Source organism: Microtus pennsylvanicus, chromosome 4 (assembly GCF_037038515.1).
Source record: "Microtus pennsylvanicus isolate mMicPen1 chromosome 4, mMicPen1.hap1, whole genome shotgun sequence".
NCBI lineage: Eukaryota > Metazoa > Chordata > Mammalia > Rodentia > Cricetidae > Microtus > Microtus pennsylvanicus.
In genome coordinates this window covers 122,037,434-122,054,828 of record NC_134582.1, presented here as the reverse complement: position 1 = coordinate 122,054,828, position 17,395 = coordinate 122,037,434, and the positions used below count along the sequence as shown (strand labels likewise).

Genomic DNA, 17,395 nt, shown 5'->3' with positions numbered 1-17,395 from the left:
GGCTTTTTGTTTTGTTTTCTGTTTCTCTTCTAATCCTAAATTACTATCCTATACCATATTTACCTTCCCTTTCCTCCTTTCTGGTTATTTATTTATTTATTTATTTTATTGTTTATCTCTCTATTTTTATTTATTTATTATTTATTTGAGACAGGGTCTTGCTATGTATTCCTGACTGACCTAGAACTCACCGCAGAGATAGGCTGGCCGTGGACACATGGTGGTCACATGACCTCACAAGCACTGGGCCTACAAATCAGGGGAAATCCCACAGATATCCATTTGAAAAATCTCCTCATCAACACAATTTAACTTCTCGGAAGGTTCTGTCTTTTTCCAGAAGGCTGTGGGTGAGATTTACCAGTTTAGCACATCTCTGCTAAAAATATGCCTCTTTCCCAAGAAAGCAGTTTCCAAGATTTGAGGGGAAAACTCTTTAGTTTTCAGAGAAAGAGCAGGGATGTTTCTTCCCCACCTGTTTTCTTCTTCTCCTCCTCCTCCTCTTCTTTAAATCTGATAACACGTTAATTTAAATCAAGTTGACATTCTGTGGTAAATTTGTGGTTAACTCTTTCAAGTACTGAAGCTTGTTTTCAGTGAGGAGACTGACGAGTGAGAACAATCCAGGCCCAACCACTCTAAGGCTGAAGCGTTATAGATCCTCAGACCTGACAAATTAGAGATAGCGATGTGCGACAGGGGATACTTTCAACGGCTTGCTTCTGTTTCTTTCTAAGAGCAAATTCTTAGTTCTTCTAGGTCTACTGTTTGCTGTTTGTGTAATTACCTTGTGTCCAATGAAGGCACAAGGATTTCTCCAAAGGGGTCTTACTGGTGAGTTGCTCATTCCTACCTTGTGGAAACTGCCTCTTTGATGCAACCTGAGAGAGCTGACCTCAAAAACTGGGTCAAATAACACAGCACTCACAGAAAAGCCAGACTAATTTCCAGGGAGACGCCACCATACAAACATTGCTTATTGTTTATTTTCAGGGTCTTCACTTGAGTTTTTAGAAACTTCTTGAGCCTAGCATGGTGGCACACGCCTTTAAGCCCAGCACTCAGGAGGCAGAGGCAGGTGGATCTCTGTGAGTTCAAGGCCAGCCTGGTCTACAAAAGGAGTTCCAGGACAGCTAGGGCTACACAGAAAAAAAACAACAACAACTTTGTCTCTAAAAACAGAAAAACAAGCCAGGTGGTGGTGGCACAGGCCTTTAATCCCAGCAGCACTTGGGAGGCAGAGGCAGAGGCAGACAAATCTCTGTTAGTTTGAAGCCAACCTGGTTTACAGAGCAAGTTCCAGGACAAGCTCCAAAGCTATACAATGAAACCCTGTCTCGAAAAACCAACCAAACAGACAAAAAACAGACAAAACTTCTTTTTAGTAATGACTACCTTAAGAGATTTTTCTTCTAACCATGTGTGTGTGTGTGTGTGTGTGTGTGTGTGTGTGTGTGTGTGTGTGTATACAGGGTCTCACTATGCAGTACCTAGCTGTCCTGGAACTCAATATGGAGACCAGGGTTGTCTAGAACTCACAGAGACCTACTTGCCTCTGCCTTCCAAGTACTGGGATTGAAGGAATATGCCACCATAACTGGCTTTCATGAATATTCCTTTAATCATTTTTAGATTCTTTCTGTACTATTGACAAGACCATATAGATTTCCACCTTCAAAGTTATGAATTAATCAAGAGTTTTTCCACTACCATCCATCATTACAGAGATAAATTCTAATCAATCAGAATATTAGTTTTTTGGGTTTTTTTTTTTTTGGTTTTTTGAGACAGGGTTTCTCTGTGGTTTTGGAGCCTGTCCTGGAACTAGCTCTTGTAGACCAGGCTGGTCTCGAACTCACAGGCTAAAGCTGAGTAAGAATATCATAATATTCTGACATCTGTTTATATAAGTGAGAATTTCCTATGATCATTTTCTCTGCAGCGTGTTCCAGGTTTAATAGAAAGACTACAATAACCATGTAAAAGGCATTGGAAAGAATCATTACCATCCGTGGTGATCCGAATGAGAATGGCCCCCATAGGCTTAAATATTTGAATAGTTGGTCCTCAGTTGATGGAATTGTTTGGGGCAGGATTAGGAGGGATGTCCTTGTTGGAGGAGATATACAACAGGGGCAGGGGGTGTGCTTTGAGGTTTCAAAAGACTCCAGTAATAACCCGTGTTCTCTCTCTCTCTCTCTCTCTCTCTCTCTCTCTCTCTCTCTCTCTCTCTCTCTCTTCCCTGCTTCCCCCCTCTCTCTGTGTCTCTGTGTCTCTGTCTTTCTCTCTGTCTCTCTCTGTGTCTCTCTCTCTCTGTGTCTCTCTCTCTGTCTCTCTCTCCCCCATGGCTATGGACCAAGATATGAGCTCTTAGCTGTTCTATTGTTCTGCTATCATGAATTCTAACTCTCCAAACCATAAGCCAAATCAAAAGTTTTTTTTGTAAGCTGCCTTGGTGGTCCTGATGTCATATCACAGTAATAGAAAAGTAACTAAGATACCCTCTGAAACAGTTTACACTAAACATCTGGTACTTACTTGTTCCTGAGTTGACTTTTTTAACTGATTGATATCTTTATTAATTATACTTCTACTCTTTCTTCAATTTCTTTCTCTCTTTCTAAGACAAGGGCTTGCCATGTACTTCAGGCTGGACTTGAACTCACAATCCTGCTTTCCTTTGAGTTTTTGGTGGATCAATAGCTACATCTCCTTTTTCTTCGTATTGTTGTTCTGTTGTGCTTGCTCCTTCTAGTTCTGGCTATTTTCAGAATCTATTTAAATGAACAGCTTTTAATTTGCCTGACATTCTTTATTGTTTTTTTCTCTTTGATCAATTCTTCTTGTAGTCTTTGTATCTTTTATCTCCTTTCTTTAACTCTATTAAACTCTAGTGTTTTTAACTTCCTTCAAATAAATATTTAATTGGACAAGGCTTGCTCTTTAATTAAGCATGTATTTTCCTTTGGGGTTGTAAGCCTCCCTGTAGGTTCGGTGCTGGCTGAGTTCTGCAGGATTTTATGCTTTTCGTGTTCCTTGCCATTCTGTGCAGAGTGTTTTACAGAGTGAGTTGTGAGTTTGCTTTTGATCCACAAATTTATTTGGAACTTTAAGCTTCCTTTTCAAAATGTGTTAAGTTGTATTGTTGTTTGTGGTTTTGCTTTCTGTTCTTAACTTCTACTTTCATTACACCGTGGTTAGAAAATGAATCTGTGTGATACTTACTCTTTGATACTTGTAGAAACCACCTCTGATGCCTAGTAAGAGTTCAGTTTTTGTGAAGGTCCCAGGTGTGGTAAAGAGAATGCACATTTCCTATGCATTGGGTACACAGCTACACAAGTCAAGCTTACTGATAATTAGCAGGACCTTCTTAGAGCCTTCTCTTGACAGTGGTCCTTGATATATCCGTTTATTGTGTAGTGAGTGTTGAGTTTAATTCTAGTAATTGAGGTTACTCTTGTGATTTTCTGGGCTGCATTTGGTAGCTTCTGATTGGCTGAGTACTGAAGGGCCTGCCTTTACTGTGGTATCCCCACAAGTGGGGTCGCTCTGGTGGTTCAAGAGCTGTGTAATAGGCAGTGCAGTATACGAAATGCATTATCTCCAGTCAGTGCTGTAGAGTCAGCACTGTGCCTCTTGGAGGAATATAAAAGTGATTTGTGTAGCAGTGCTTCTCCTGTGTGGAGTGAGTGAGATGTGCTACTTCTCCCTTGTAACATACAGTCTTGAGTCTTCAGCCCTGATCCCAACCCCACACCTCTGCATCTTGGGACTTTTGTCTCCATTATTCATGGTCAGATATCACCTACCTTTGAGCAGGACTAAGTAATGAAGGGAATAGGTTGTAAATTCTCTCATCTGAGATAGGAGTATATCTCGTCTCCTACCCTATGTGTCCTAATGTTGGGCTTGATCTCCAGCACCAATAGTAATATCATTGGCTCAGAAGCAAATTGTGTTCTAAACATACAACAAAAACCTATTAAAATAACATCTACAACACCAATGGCCATAAGAAAGTGAAGAGCTAATATCAAACACCTAGAAAAGATATACAATAAAGAAAGCAGAGTTATATAAAAAAGGAATAAAAAAGAAATAGAAAAATCCAAGTTAAATGATAAATATAATAGAAAAAGGAGTGAGAAAAATATCGAGGGAAAACAAAGACAAACTCAAAGCAAGCAAAACTAAGCAAGCTGAAGCTTCTTTCTTGCATAGATAATGGAAATGCTTCTTTCCCTAACTTTTGGTTTCAGATATCACCAGAGTTGTGTGTGTGTGTGTGTGGTGTTGGGGACGGACCTTGTCTTCTAGTCAAACAGGTCAAACCAGATGGTATACTTAGCTCTGGCCTCCTTGCCAATGAGCACTGCAAGGCTGTATTCACCCCACTGAGCTACATCTGCAAACCCCAGCACCTGTGACTATAGGCACCCCAGCACCTGTGACTGTAGGCACCCCCAGCACCTGTGGCTATAGGCACCCCCAGATTGCTATTCTCACTGGCTGAAATTGTCCATGTGCTTGCGGGAGTGGAAAATGTCTAAGTCGTGGCTAATGCTCTAAAATGTCTCAGAACCTCTGAGAATGGAGAGCATGATCAACCAAAGCAATTGGTGCTGAGGTGAGTGAGGGCGGGCATCGGCCACAGTGACTGACTTATCCTCCACCTCCTACAAATCCTCTTCTCCTGTCTCTGTTTATAAAGGAAGTGCCTTCCAGTTCCCTCTGCAATGTAGACCCTGCTTTCTCCCACACAGACCCTGATCTGTAAAGTGTGTCCAAGTCACAGTTGGTTTCCTGGGTCTATATGGAATTTTTGTGTGACCACATACTGAGCCAGTCAAGAAGGAAAGCCACTGGAATTTAGAGATATTAAAGGACAATAGCTCATGCTGGCAGGACAGCTCAGCAAGTAAAAATACTTGACAGTACGCCTGATGACCCAATCCCTGGGACACAGAAAACTGAGTCCTGCAGGTTTTCCTCTGACCTCTACACATGTACTGTAGCATATGAATGCTCATATACATACACACAATGAATAAGTAAATCAACAAATAGAAAAGAACACATGATCAGGTAGAGTGGCGCACGCCTTTAATCTCAGCACTTGGGAGGCAGAGGCAGGTGGATCTCTGTGAGTTTGAAGCCAACCTGGTCTACAGTGTGAGTTCTAATCTAAGACAGAGCTACATAGGGAGACTCTCCCTCAAACAAACAAAACAAAACACAAACCCCGCAAAAAAAAAAAACTCTACACATCAAACATTCAAAGGACCATATTTTAAAAAGAAGAACACAGAAATTTATGATTTCTCAGTAAGAAAGGTTACATTCTAACCACAATGGGAAAGCAGAGTGCTTGAATGTATGCATGCCAGTGTTCAGCTGCCTCCTCATTTTATACAGTCCAAGATCTCCTGCTCAGGAAGCAGTCAGTCCACAATTAAGATGGATCTTCTAACATCAACTCATGCAATCAAGACAATCCCTCACAGTACGTTCTGCGACCTACCCTCACAGAGGCTACCCTTAATATCTAGGCAATTTCTCACTGGTGTGGCCAGAAGCTTGCCTCCTAGGTGACAACATTGACCATCACACTAACTTGTTATGTGCAAGAGGATGCAGTAAAGAAATGACTGTCATGACTGCTCTATGGTGTAGTTAAGGTTTTTACTGTAGATACGAGGGAAAGAAGAGAGAAAAAGAAGCAGACTGAAGGTGACCAGGGCTAGGGAAGCAGGAGAGAATAGTGGAGATAGCAAGAGATCATCACTATTCAAAAGAGGAGAGAGAGAGAGAGAGAGAGAGAGAGAGAGAGAGAGAGAGAGAGAGTAAGACTAAAAGCAGGAATAGTAAAGAATAGTGAGTTATAAGGAGGGTGAGCAGCTATGGGGAGGGAAGGGCCAGGAAACTGTCATAGGGGCTTTGAGATATGCAACAGGTACTTGTGATGCTGAAGGAGCCTGGTGGCCAGTATGTGCTTTTGATGTGCTGATAGGCACCAGGTAGCCATATGTCCCTTCTGTCAGAGGTCAGGGAAATGACTCCTTTTGGCAGAAGGGAACCTGTTTCACAAATTACTGAGGAATGCTGGCTTTATCTAAAGGCCAGAAATCCTCCTATAGTCCAGGTTGAGCTCTGGATATTTGAACTGTGATGAGACATGGCACCTTCCTTCTCTCTGTTGATGGTATTTGGGAGGTGATTGTCATATAGGAGATCATGGACCCATGGTGGCATTAGTGGCTTTACAAGAAGAGGAGATAGTCAAGCTACCACTCATGTGATACCTTCTGTTTTTTAATAATGCAACAGGAAACTTCTCACCAGATGCCTAGCAAATGCCCATGTTATCTCCTGGAGTCTAAGCCTAAGCTGTAGACTGCCCAGCCTCTAGGAATATAGGCCAAATAAATTTCTATTCTTCATAATTTACCCAGTATAGGGCATTTAATTATAGTAGCAGAAAAATGAATCAATATAAACAACTCTTATAACTCAATATAAATCAATATAAACAATGTAAAACTCTTACAACTTCTTAATTAAAGAAAAACTCTCACAATACTATTATGTTATTAGCTGGTTCAAGCCTCTGCTGTGTGGTTTCCCCAGAATTATGGACTGTAATAACCAGGAACTGGGAGCTAAAATAAACCTTTTATCCCATAAGATGTATTTGGAAGCCAGGAGGTGATGGTTCATGTCTTTTGTCCCAGCACTCAGGAGGCAGAGGCAGGTGGATCTCTATGAGTTAGAGACCAATCTGGTCTATAGAGGAACTTCCAGGATAGCAAGGGCTACACAGAGAAACCTTGTTTCAAAAAGCCAGAGAGAGAGAAAAAGAGAGACAGACAGACAGACAGACAGACAGACAGACAGACGGGGGGGGAGGAGAAAGGGAAAGAGGAGGGAGGAAAGAAGAGAGAGAAAAAGAGAGGGAGGGAGAGAGAGAGAGAGAGAGAGAGAGAGAGAGAGAGAGAGAGAGAGAGATTGTTTGGCTGGAGAAATGACAGTAGTTAAAAAGTACCAGATGCTCTTCCAGAGGACCCATGTTCAATTCCCAGCACCCACATGGATGGTGGCTCACAACCATCTATAACTCTACTTCCAAGGGATCTGACTCCATATGTGAAGGCAAAGAACAATAAACAAACAAATGAATACTAAATAAATAAATAAATGAAATTTTTCACCAGGCAGTGGCAGCACACGCCTTTAATCCCAGCACTCAGGAGGCAGAGGCAGGTGAATCTCTGTGTGCTCTAAGTCAGCCAGATCTACAGAGTGAGTTCTAGGAGAGCTAGCACAACACAAAGAAACTGTATCTCGAAAAACCAAACAAACAAAATCAACAAAATGTTGAGAAGTAATCTGAGCAGCTGTTATGACTTGTGGGGATTTTACAGATGAAATAATAATAAAATATTTTTCTGTCCCTTCTGAGTAATATTCCAACATGGGAGTCTCCCTGCAGTCTACTGAACACAGCAATGCATTGGCAATGTCTAGTCTCATTGTCAACTTGATGGGACTTAGAATCACCATGAAAACAAATCCCAGGGTGTGTGTGACTGGGTGTGTGTGCCTGCATGTGCATGTGCATGCATGTGCGCACATGTCTTTCCAGATTAGGTTAATAAGGGGAACACCTAAAAGTGGGAGGTCTCATTTCCAGGGCGGAAGTCCTGGTATGTATTTGGAAGGGAGTTAGCTGATCACTCACTAGCATCCATCAACTCTCTGCTTCCTGGTTATGAGTGCCACGTGGTCAGCTGATTCAAACTTCTGCTGCCATGTCTTACCACCATGATGGACTGCACTCTCAAACTGTGAGTCTAATAAAATCCTTTCTTCCTTAAGTTGCTTTTGTTGAGTATTCTGTTATAGCAAGGAAGAAAATAATACACTGTGTTTTGCAACCCTTCTGCTAGGACGGCTTGTTTTGTCTACTCTGACCTCTAGCCAAAGGTAACCTCATTCCTTTGCCAGGCTTTGAGGCAGGGCCCAGGATTCTCCCCAATGGGCCCCATGTCAAAAGCCCAGAAAGACAAAACGGTGTGGCAAAAGGCACTGTCTCAGGGTGTCTGAGAAGCCACTTTGGCCACATGACCAATTGATGGTACAGAGGAAGCTGCCCTCCACTGTTTGATTAGTAACTGAATGGTCAAAGTAAAACAAGGACAAAGTCAACATTCCTAGCCAAGAACTTAGCATATGTTAGGTTAAAAAAAAAAATGTCCTGGGTCAAAGAGAGCAGAGAGAGGCTTTGTAGTGGTATTGCATCTAGAGATAAACAACAAAGCTGAGTCACATGTTGGGCTCCACTTCTAGTCTTTTCTTTGTTTTGAAAGTGTTTTAAAAGTATTTTGAAAGCGTAAAGAGAAGTGGGGCAGCGAGGAGGTGGGAGGTGGCTATTGCTGCAGAGGAGGGCAGTTGCTGGGCTGCATGCAAGTTTTGAGAATCAATGGAGTGGTCTTAAGGGGGCAAGAGTGTTGTGACTCATGGGAGCCGAGTGATGTAAAAGTCAAGGACATGTGGAGTTAGCTCAGATGGTAACAGTCACAAAGAGGAATGGATCAGAAGGGAAACGGGGTGCTTTGTCTGTTTATTCCTAACGTTTTGCTTCAAGATTTAGAGATTCATACTCTGTCCTCTTTCTCATTCTTCTGTCCTACCACATTTGAGTTTTCTACTTGAAATAATTTTCTAAAGGTAAAAGGGAGATTTTTGTTTTTCTCAAAGATAAAATAAATAAAGGCACCCCTTAGACTTTTGGCATTCTCCCACCACTACGAGAATGTGGTTTGGGTAACTTGACCTCTTGGGACCTCAGTCTCTAGCTGTGAGAAGCGGATGAGAATATCTCCCTTTTGTGGCTGCACAGCGCATTAGAGGTAATACACACAACGCAGAGATCAGAAATTAGAGCTGTTATTACACTTAAAAAAAAACAAGTGGGGGGGCCTGTGTGCTCTGACTTTGTAGATAATGATCTGAACTGAACCACAACATCAATAAACACTGCCTAGTATGCGTATAGTTAGACAGCCGAGATATCTTCCTGCAAGCCTTTAACAGGGTGGAGAGTGTCCTGTCTCCTGGAGATTACATATCTCTGACATGGAAGGAAGACCTCTGAATTTGGAATCAAGAACTTAGGCTTTTTTTCAGGCTCTTCCACAATTCACAGAAAGGACTAAGACATCAGAGAGAGAGAGAGAGAGAGAGAGAGAGAGAGAGAGAGAGAGAGAGAGAGAGAGAGAGAGAGAGAGAGAGAGAGACTGGTAATATGAAGTGTTTAGGATTCCTTCTCTGACTTCTATGAGCTGTGTACATGTAATTCTCCCCCATGACCTCTCTGAGAACCTTCTAGACTAATTGTTTTTATTCTTTTTTGGCTGTTGCGCTGTTTCTTTTATGACACCAGAGTGAGAAGAGCTAAGAATAACCCAGATCTACTCCTATGGGATCAAAAGGAACAAACCTCCAGGACTGCCTTTCCCATGGACCCTTCTGCCTCAGGGTCTTTGGATAATTTTTGGAACTCATTTGGCAAGGCCTTTCAGGGGAGAGAATTACAAGCAAAACTGGGAAAGATTCTTTTAGGAAAGGAAAATCTGTGAGAGTACAGAGTTCTAGAACTTTCTCCCTGTCCCCACATGACCTCCTTGGACACTAGACTAGTCCACCAAACTGTGGAAATTTCCATGACCTTGTGTAGAAAAACACCATCTTGTACTGAAGAATGCCAAGGGGTGCAAAGTTATTCCAAAGATAACCTATCTGGCCCTTTTCAAATTATTTGTTTGAAAGGTTCCTTAGCTTATGGTTTGTTACCAGATTCCAATTATGCATAAGATTAATCCTTGACAATTTGTGTTGATAAACCCAAGAGTTTCTAAGTTCAATAATTTTGTTGCAGTGAAATTAGTTATGGAGAAATTATTTTTAAAGGATTTTATTTATTACTTATTTAATATGTGTATCAGAGCCTATATGAGTGTATGCACATTTGTGTGTATAGAAGCCTATGCCTGAGTATTATTAAATCCATAAGATGCTAATAAGCGCCCCCCTGTCACTTTCTACCTATTCCTTTGAGGCAGAGCTCTCCCTGAACCTAGGCCTCATGCTTTTTCAGCTAGTCTGGAAACTTCTTAGCCCAAGCTGTCCTCCTGTACGACCCCTCGGGGCTCATGCTAAGGGTATTTACAGGAACACCTGACTGGCTGCATGGGTGCTGGCGGCCAAACCCTGGTCCTAATGATCATGGAGCATGATCAAGAGCAGCAGCTGACCCATCTCTCCAGACCCCAAACCTGCAGGGCCTATTTTATTTTACTTACCATGGTGATCACAATTATTTGTGTGTGTGTGTGTGTGTGTGTGTGTGTGTGTGTGTGTGTGTGTGTGTGTGTTAGGTATGTAAGAAAGATTGTTTCTAGAGAAGCTGTGGCACAGATCTGAAGTAACTTGATGAGTTTGACAACTGTGCAAAAAACTCAACACCGAGCTCATTTTACTGTCTCCTTTGAATTAACCCCGCCCACCACAAGAAACCACTAGCGTAATTTCTTTGTGTTCAAACTTTGTCTCTGTCTCTTTCTTTTTAATTTTATATATGCGGAATTATACAATATCTGTAACTTTTTTGGTTCAACATTTTTTATTTAACTATGTTGCATGTAGTATTAATTCATTCCTTTGAATGTTTGAGCATTTTTTAAAAATTTATACTCTATTCTCACATTGATAGGTATATAAGTTACTGAGTTGGTTTTGTTGTTTTAGAGATAAGTTCTCTCTAAGTAGCCCAAGCTGGCATCAAACTTGTAATTCTCCTGCTGTGGCTTCTTGAGATCTGGGATTATAGGTATTTACAACCATACCCCTCCTTGGATTGGCTAGTAATCAGGCTGCTGGAGGTCATTGTAAAATCTCCCTATGTACACTTTACTTCACTGCTTTTAGACAGATACTTTGAGGTGGAATTGTTAGACCACAGTGCAGGTTTATGCTAAATTTTATTTGAGATATTTTCATTAACATTTTTTAGACTTATTTTATGTTGATGAGTATTTTGCCTACATTAATATATGTGCACCATATCCGTGTCTGGTCATCACAGAGTTCAGAAGACAGCATCATATCTTCAGGAATGGAATCCCAAAGAGTTGTGAACCACAGTGTGCGTCCTGGAAACCAAATTTGAATCCTCTGCAAGAATACCAGCTCTTAATAGCTGAGCCATCTCTCCAGCCCTGTTTTAAATAGCTTAAACCAGTGCTCTTAACCTTTGAGCCATCTCTCCAGCCCCAGTAGCTTCTGTCTTAATAACTAGTTTTACTGACGATCTGGGTAACAAAAGGTATGAGTCTCCAAACATAAACTTTATTTTAGCACTGTCTTAGACACTTCCAACGAAGTTCGAAAAGCCTGCTGACTTACAAATGCCCTTGTGTAGAACTCTTGGTACTTTCATGGAAAGAGGCATTTCAGCTGTGAGCATTCTCATGAGAGTACTTTCTGGTAGTAACAGCCACATCAGCTTTCTTATGCTAATCCCTGCATCTATTTTTCTACTCTTTTAGTCTCAGTTTATTGTGGGTTTTGCATTTAAGAATGTTCCTGCATGGACAGCATGTAGCTGAGTCCTGATGTGTGTTGCAGTCTGAAAGCTTTCTACGTTAGAAACTTTGTTCATTTTGTGTTTAGCCACTGGAATGGCTCCACCTTCACATTTGCCTTCCTGCTCTTTCCTGCCTGCCCCATTTGCATTCTTATTTCTTTAGTCTTCATTTTAGCTACTCCAATACATATTCAATACACATTGGAATATTCTGTTTAATTTATTCAATTACCTTTTTAATGCATGCTCCCTGTAGTATTTTATTATTTGACCCATTTCCTGGGGCATTCGCCATGCAGTCTTAACTTTCCATGTTCTATTTAGTTAATATCGTACTGTTTCAGACATACTAGAATAACTTAAAAAGCTAAAGGCCCATTAACCTCAACCTTCTTTCTACAGTTGACATATGTTTCACATTTACATAGGTGGTAAAATCTACAATGTAGGCTCTAGCAAGATGGCTCAGTGAATAAGAATGTATTCTGCTCTCCTAGAAGATCTGGGTTCAGTTCCTGGCACCCACATTGTACAGCTCACAGTCACCCATGACTCTAGAATCATGACACCCTCTTCTGGTCTCTAATGAGATTGCACCCATGAACCCTTTCCTGCCCCAACACACATAATTAAAATAAATAAAAGACCTACCATACAATGTTATTATTTTTATTTTAAACATTTCTTTCAGTGAAAAAGATGGCATTTTCATATGCATATTTATTCACTCATGTCCTTCATTGTTCCCAATAGATTTCTATTTCTGACTAGTATCATTTCTCTGTACCTTGAAATGTTGCCCTTAACTTTTTTTTTCTACTTTAACATCAATGTAAGTGTGCTAGTGGGATTCTGTAAACTTTCTTTTACCTGGAAATATGCTAACCCCACCTTCATTTTTGAAGGGTGTCATTTCTAATCAGGATACTGAGCTGATGGACTGTTTGTCTGTTTGAAGGCTGGCTTTGTTCCTCCGTTATTCTCTGGCTTTCTTTGTTTCTGTGGCAAAGTCAGTCGTCCCTTCATCACTTTGTCCACCTATACGTGTGACCTTTTCCTCCGGCTGCTTTCAGACACTAGGTGTTTGATGGCTTCACAATGGATGAACACTGATCTGTTTGTCTTTATTCTGTCTGGAGCAGGGAACATCTTGAATCTGTAAGTAAATGTTTGTCTTTGGGTTCCAGAAATGGGCTGGCAAGATGGCTCATGTGTAAAGTGCTTGTCACCAAGATGCTGTCCATCCCAGGGTTCATCCTTCCCAAACAGTTCCACCAATGAGGACCAAGCATTCCAATATATGAACTCATGGTGCCATTCTCATTCAAAATATGAGAGAGAGAGAGAGAGAGAGAGAGAGAGAGAGAGAGAGAGAGAGAGAACCAGGAAGGGTGATAGAACACACTTCATTGCCTCTATTTTCTGTCCCTGTCACATTCCTGGCTGACTGTTGGGTGCCATCGCAGAGGGCGGTCATTTCTCTTTTACTTTGTCAACTCACAGTCAACCTTCTCTGTTAATGTGCTTACAGATTCACCCAGAGCTATGCTTCGAATTCACTAGGCAGCCATTAGAGCATTCAAATTGACACCTCAAACCAACCATCATGATAAACAACCATCTGGTAGAGACAGCAGGTGCTCCCCTGGATGGAGTGGTTCACTCCTGCGACAATCTCCTGCTGGGATCAGCCTCAGCGTGCTCCCCTGGATGGAGTGGCTCCTCCTAGGACAGTCTCCTGCTTTCCTCGCGTTTTCTTCCCTTACAGTTACTCCATCCCTTGTGCTGTCTGTGGCATAATCCTAGTCACCAAATCTCTTGGCAGAAGAACTTGTTGTGATGGAGCGATTTTCTGGTTAGAAATCACTTTTTTTTTCCTCAAGAGTTGGGTGTTGCAAGCTAGCTGTAGTGATATGCACCTGCAATCCCAGCACTCAGGAGTGGAAACAGGATGATAGGAGTTCAAGGTTATTCTCAGCTACATAATGAATTTGAGGCCAGTTTGGGCTACACGAGAGGACTTGTCTCAAAAACATGACCTGTTTCTGGTGTTCATGCTAGGACACCAGATCTGTCTAGAAGTTTTGACTTGACTTGCCTTCCCTCTTTTCTGTATTTGCTAGGCGTTAAGTATCTTCAAAATAGAACTCTACTTATTTCTGCTTATTCCTTCTGCAGTGCATATTCTATACTGTGGAACAACTTGAGTGAACACTGATACAGCATCTCTGACACAAATATTTATCCTTTTAATTTCATTAGCATATATTAAATATATATAGAATGGTTTTCTACCTCCACACGTACATATAGTGTATTTTGATCATATTCATATACACAACCACCAGCCTCTGTGGCTCCACCGATCCCCTGCCTCTTCCCAACTGATTGCTCTTCTTTGTTCTTGTCTTTCTTTGTGGTGAACCAGAGTTTAATTAGAGTTACTTATAGGAAAATGGGTACTGGATTATTTATTGATTCATAAGCAACATACCAGTGACTACATCACGGAGGGAAATGACTCTCCCTCTATCAGCAATCATCAGTTGCCTATATGTCTTCAGTGGCAGACCTCATGATAGCCCAGCAATTGTTAACCAACTATAAATCAGGAAGGGGTGGAAACCCACAAGCCCCTCCCCTCTTTATGATGAAATATTGACAGTCACAATCTTGTACAGGGAATGACAGTTGCTGGGAGTTCAAGAGTGCACACCCAGGTCATACTCAGGAAACAATGTTCTACACCACCCCACTCCTCCCTCTCACTCTTCCTTTGTTTCCTTCCCCTTTTCTGCAATGTTCCCAAGCCTTGGAGAGAGAGATCCAGATGGCACATTTAGGAGCTAAGCATTCAACAGTCTCTTGTACTCAGCACGTAGATCATTTATATATCCGTGCAGTACCCAACACCCATTGCAAACAGAAGCATCTCTATATAAAGATTTCTAAAGAACTGTCTTAGTTAGGGTTACTATTGCTGTGATGAAACACCATGACCAAAAGCAACTTGTGGGGGAACCTTCCATCACTGAAGGAAGTCAGGGCAGGAACTCAAACAGGGCAGAACTCTGGAGACAGGAGCTGATGTAGAGGCCATGGAAGGGTGCTGCTCACTGGCTTGCTCTTCATGGCTTGCTCAGTCTGCTTACTTATAACACCCAGGACCACCAGCCCAGGGTGGCATCACACACACAATGGGGCTGGGCCTTCCCCCATCAATCACCAATTAAGAGAATGTCCTACAGGCCTGTATATGACCTGAACTTAGAAAGGCATTTTCTCACTTGGAGTTCCCTCTTCTCAAATGACGTTGTCCAGTGTCAAGTTGACATAAAAACCAGTCAGTACAGGAACCACAGTGTGAGGCCTCAGTTTCTTTCCTGAGAAGGTGGAATACATACCAACCCTTTAAACAGAAGAAGACATTTGTGAGCAAGTCACTGCCCCTCAAACTCGTGTCTCACTGGGACCTCCTGCACTAACATCCTTCTTGTCTTTTCAGACATGTGTGTGGAAGACCCACCAAAGGTTGCGCATGCCACATTCAAAGCACTCGCCTACAAGAATGGCACCATCCTTAACTGTGACTGCAAGAGGGGTTTCCGAAGAATAAAGAAGTCAGTCTATATGGTTTGTTTAGAGAACTCCTGGAGCAACAACTGTCAGTGCACAAGAAACTGTAAGTGTCCCTTCAGTAACCTCAATGGGAAGGGGACTACAGGAGACAGAGTCAAGCTTCCATGACCTTGGACTAACAGATAAAATAATGGTCAACAAATCTGTGGGATAACTGAGATTAGAAGCTTCTAGGATATCCACTTATTTATCATTATTTAATGAGTGTCTATTCAAAGAACAAGGCTTGCTAAGCCTGAGTCAATCTGATAGATTCTATGACTTTGTTGTTGGTCTCTATTCTTTCTTCCTTGAGTTTAAAATGCTCCTTCACACAGCCTGTCTCTGTACTCAGTTTCTTCTTCATTCTGGGGGGGTGAAACTGTGCAAAAGTTATATATATATATGTGTGTGTGTGTGTGTGTGTGTGTATAATAAATCTTTTATATATAAAATGCTTTTGTTGAATATATCCATTGCACATAGTAGTGTATTACGTAAGAATATTTCATACAGGTACACACTGTAGAATGAACATATTCTGCCCCCACCTGATATCCCCTACTCTCTCTTCTATTCCCCTCCCATTCGAAACTTTTGGTTTCCTTGGACAGTTTTCTCTAGCTGCATCCATTTTTCTTCTCCGTGGCTGAAAATTTCCCATCATGCAGGTGGCACATGTCTTTAATCCCAGCACTCAGCAGTCAGAAAAAAGTGGATCTCTGTGAGTTTGAAGCCATCCTGGTTTATATAGTGAGTTCCAGGCCAAGTGGGACTACAGAGTGAGACCCTGACTCAAATGTGTGTGTATGGTTTATACATGTATGCATGCATATATTAAAGAAAAATTCCATATACAGCACACTTGCTTTAATTACTCTTCTATTGTTAGACACCTAGGTGGGTCCCCTAACTGATCTTTATTTTTTAACCCTGAGGATGGAGAGGGTCAGTGAGTCAAACCATATGAGGAAGACAGAGTCTAAAGATGGCTGCCCTACTGAAATGACTGGTTAGCTCATTTCCCAACAGATCTCCCCTTACCCTAAGCTGGGGTTCTGATGCCTCCTCATCTGCAACTTCTCTTCCTAACTGGCATTTTCTTACCATTGCCTTAAGAGTAGCTTTGACCCACTGCAGGAGAGTGAAGGAGTTAAGTGGGGGTGGGGGGGTAAGACCGTTCCCACGGCTGTGTACAACACTGGCAACCCTGGTGACATGAAAAGACCCATTTTAATTATGTTTAATTCACATGCACACAAGCATTTTTCCAGTAGGAGAATCTTGCATTTCTTCTAGGAAAGTACTGAATCCATTGTCAATATGCACATGAATGTGAGTGTGCACACGGAGAGCTCAGTGCACATAGACTAGGTGTGCTGGCCCCATCCCAGAGAGGGCTTGTTTGCTCATCTCTGCAAACCCAGCCCTGGGCTATTTATTCCTGGGTCCTAGAAAGATGTCCTGGAGTGAAGGAATGCATGAACAGCTTTTTTCTATTCGGAGTATTTGCAAACTTATTTGCCTCATTCCTCCCGTATTCTCTAGCCAATGACAACAGAAGAAAGCAAGTTACACCTAAACCTGAAGACCAGAAAGAGCAACAAATCACAGAAATGCAGAAATCAACACAGTCTGTGCATCAAGAGAACCTTCCAGGTAAGATATGAGTCTCAACAAGCATCCTCTAGCTGGCTCCTGGGAACTGACCTTTGGCTACCTGAGAAGGATGAGCCAAAGGGGAGAGGTTAGCACTATTCTCCACAGGCAACACAATCCATTTGCCTTCTCTCAGAGCACATGCAGATGACAACATTGCCTAATGATGGCAGACTCACTGCTTAGCATTCAAGTTACTCTTTCTAAAGGTGATATAGACTATGACTTGGGAGCATAAGAATTTAACTCCAGACTCTATTTGGTTCAAAAGCATGTGCTTGGAATAACTTTGAGCTAGACACTGCCTGCAGAGGTGTCAAGTGGAATAAACAGAAATGCTGTGGGTGAATGCTCCTGTACACTGTAAAGATTTGTCACTTGTGTTTGTTTAATAAAACTCTGTTTGGTCAGTAGTTAGGCAAGAAGTATAGGCAGGGGAACCAGACTAGGAGAATTCTGGGAAGAGGAAAG

At 41.8% G+C, this 17,395-nt stretch overlaps 1 protein-coding gene across 1 annotated transcript in view; it reads left to right on the top strand.

Moving 5' to 3' along the window:
* Window positions 1-17,395, top strand: part of Il2ra (interleukin 2 receptor subunit alpha) — a 41,206-nt gene that overhangs the window by 11,902 nt on the left and 11,909 nt on the right. The window contains exons 2-3 of the mRNA XM_075970323.1: window positions 15,153-15,329; window positions 16,814-16,924. Coding sequence (XP_075826438.1) covers window positions 15,153-15,329; window positions 16,814-16,924 — 288 coding nt within the window. The remainder of the gene's footprint in view (window positions 1-15,152; window positions 15,330-16,813; window positions 16,925-17,395) is intronic.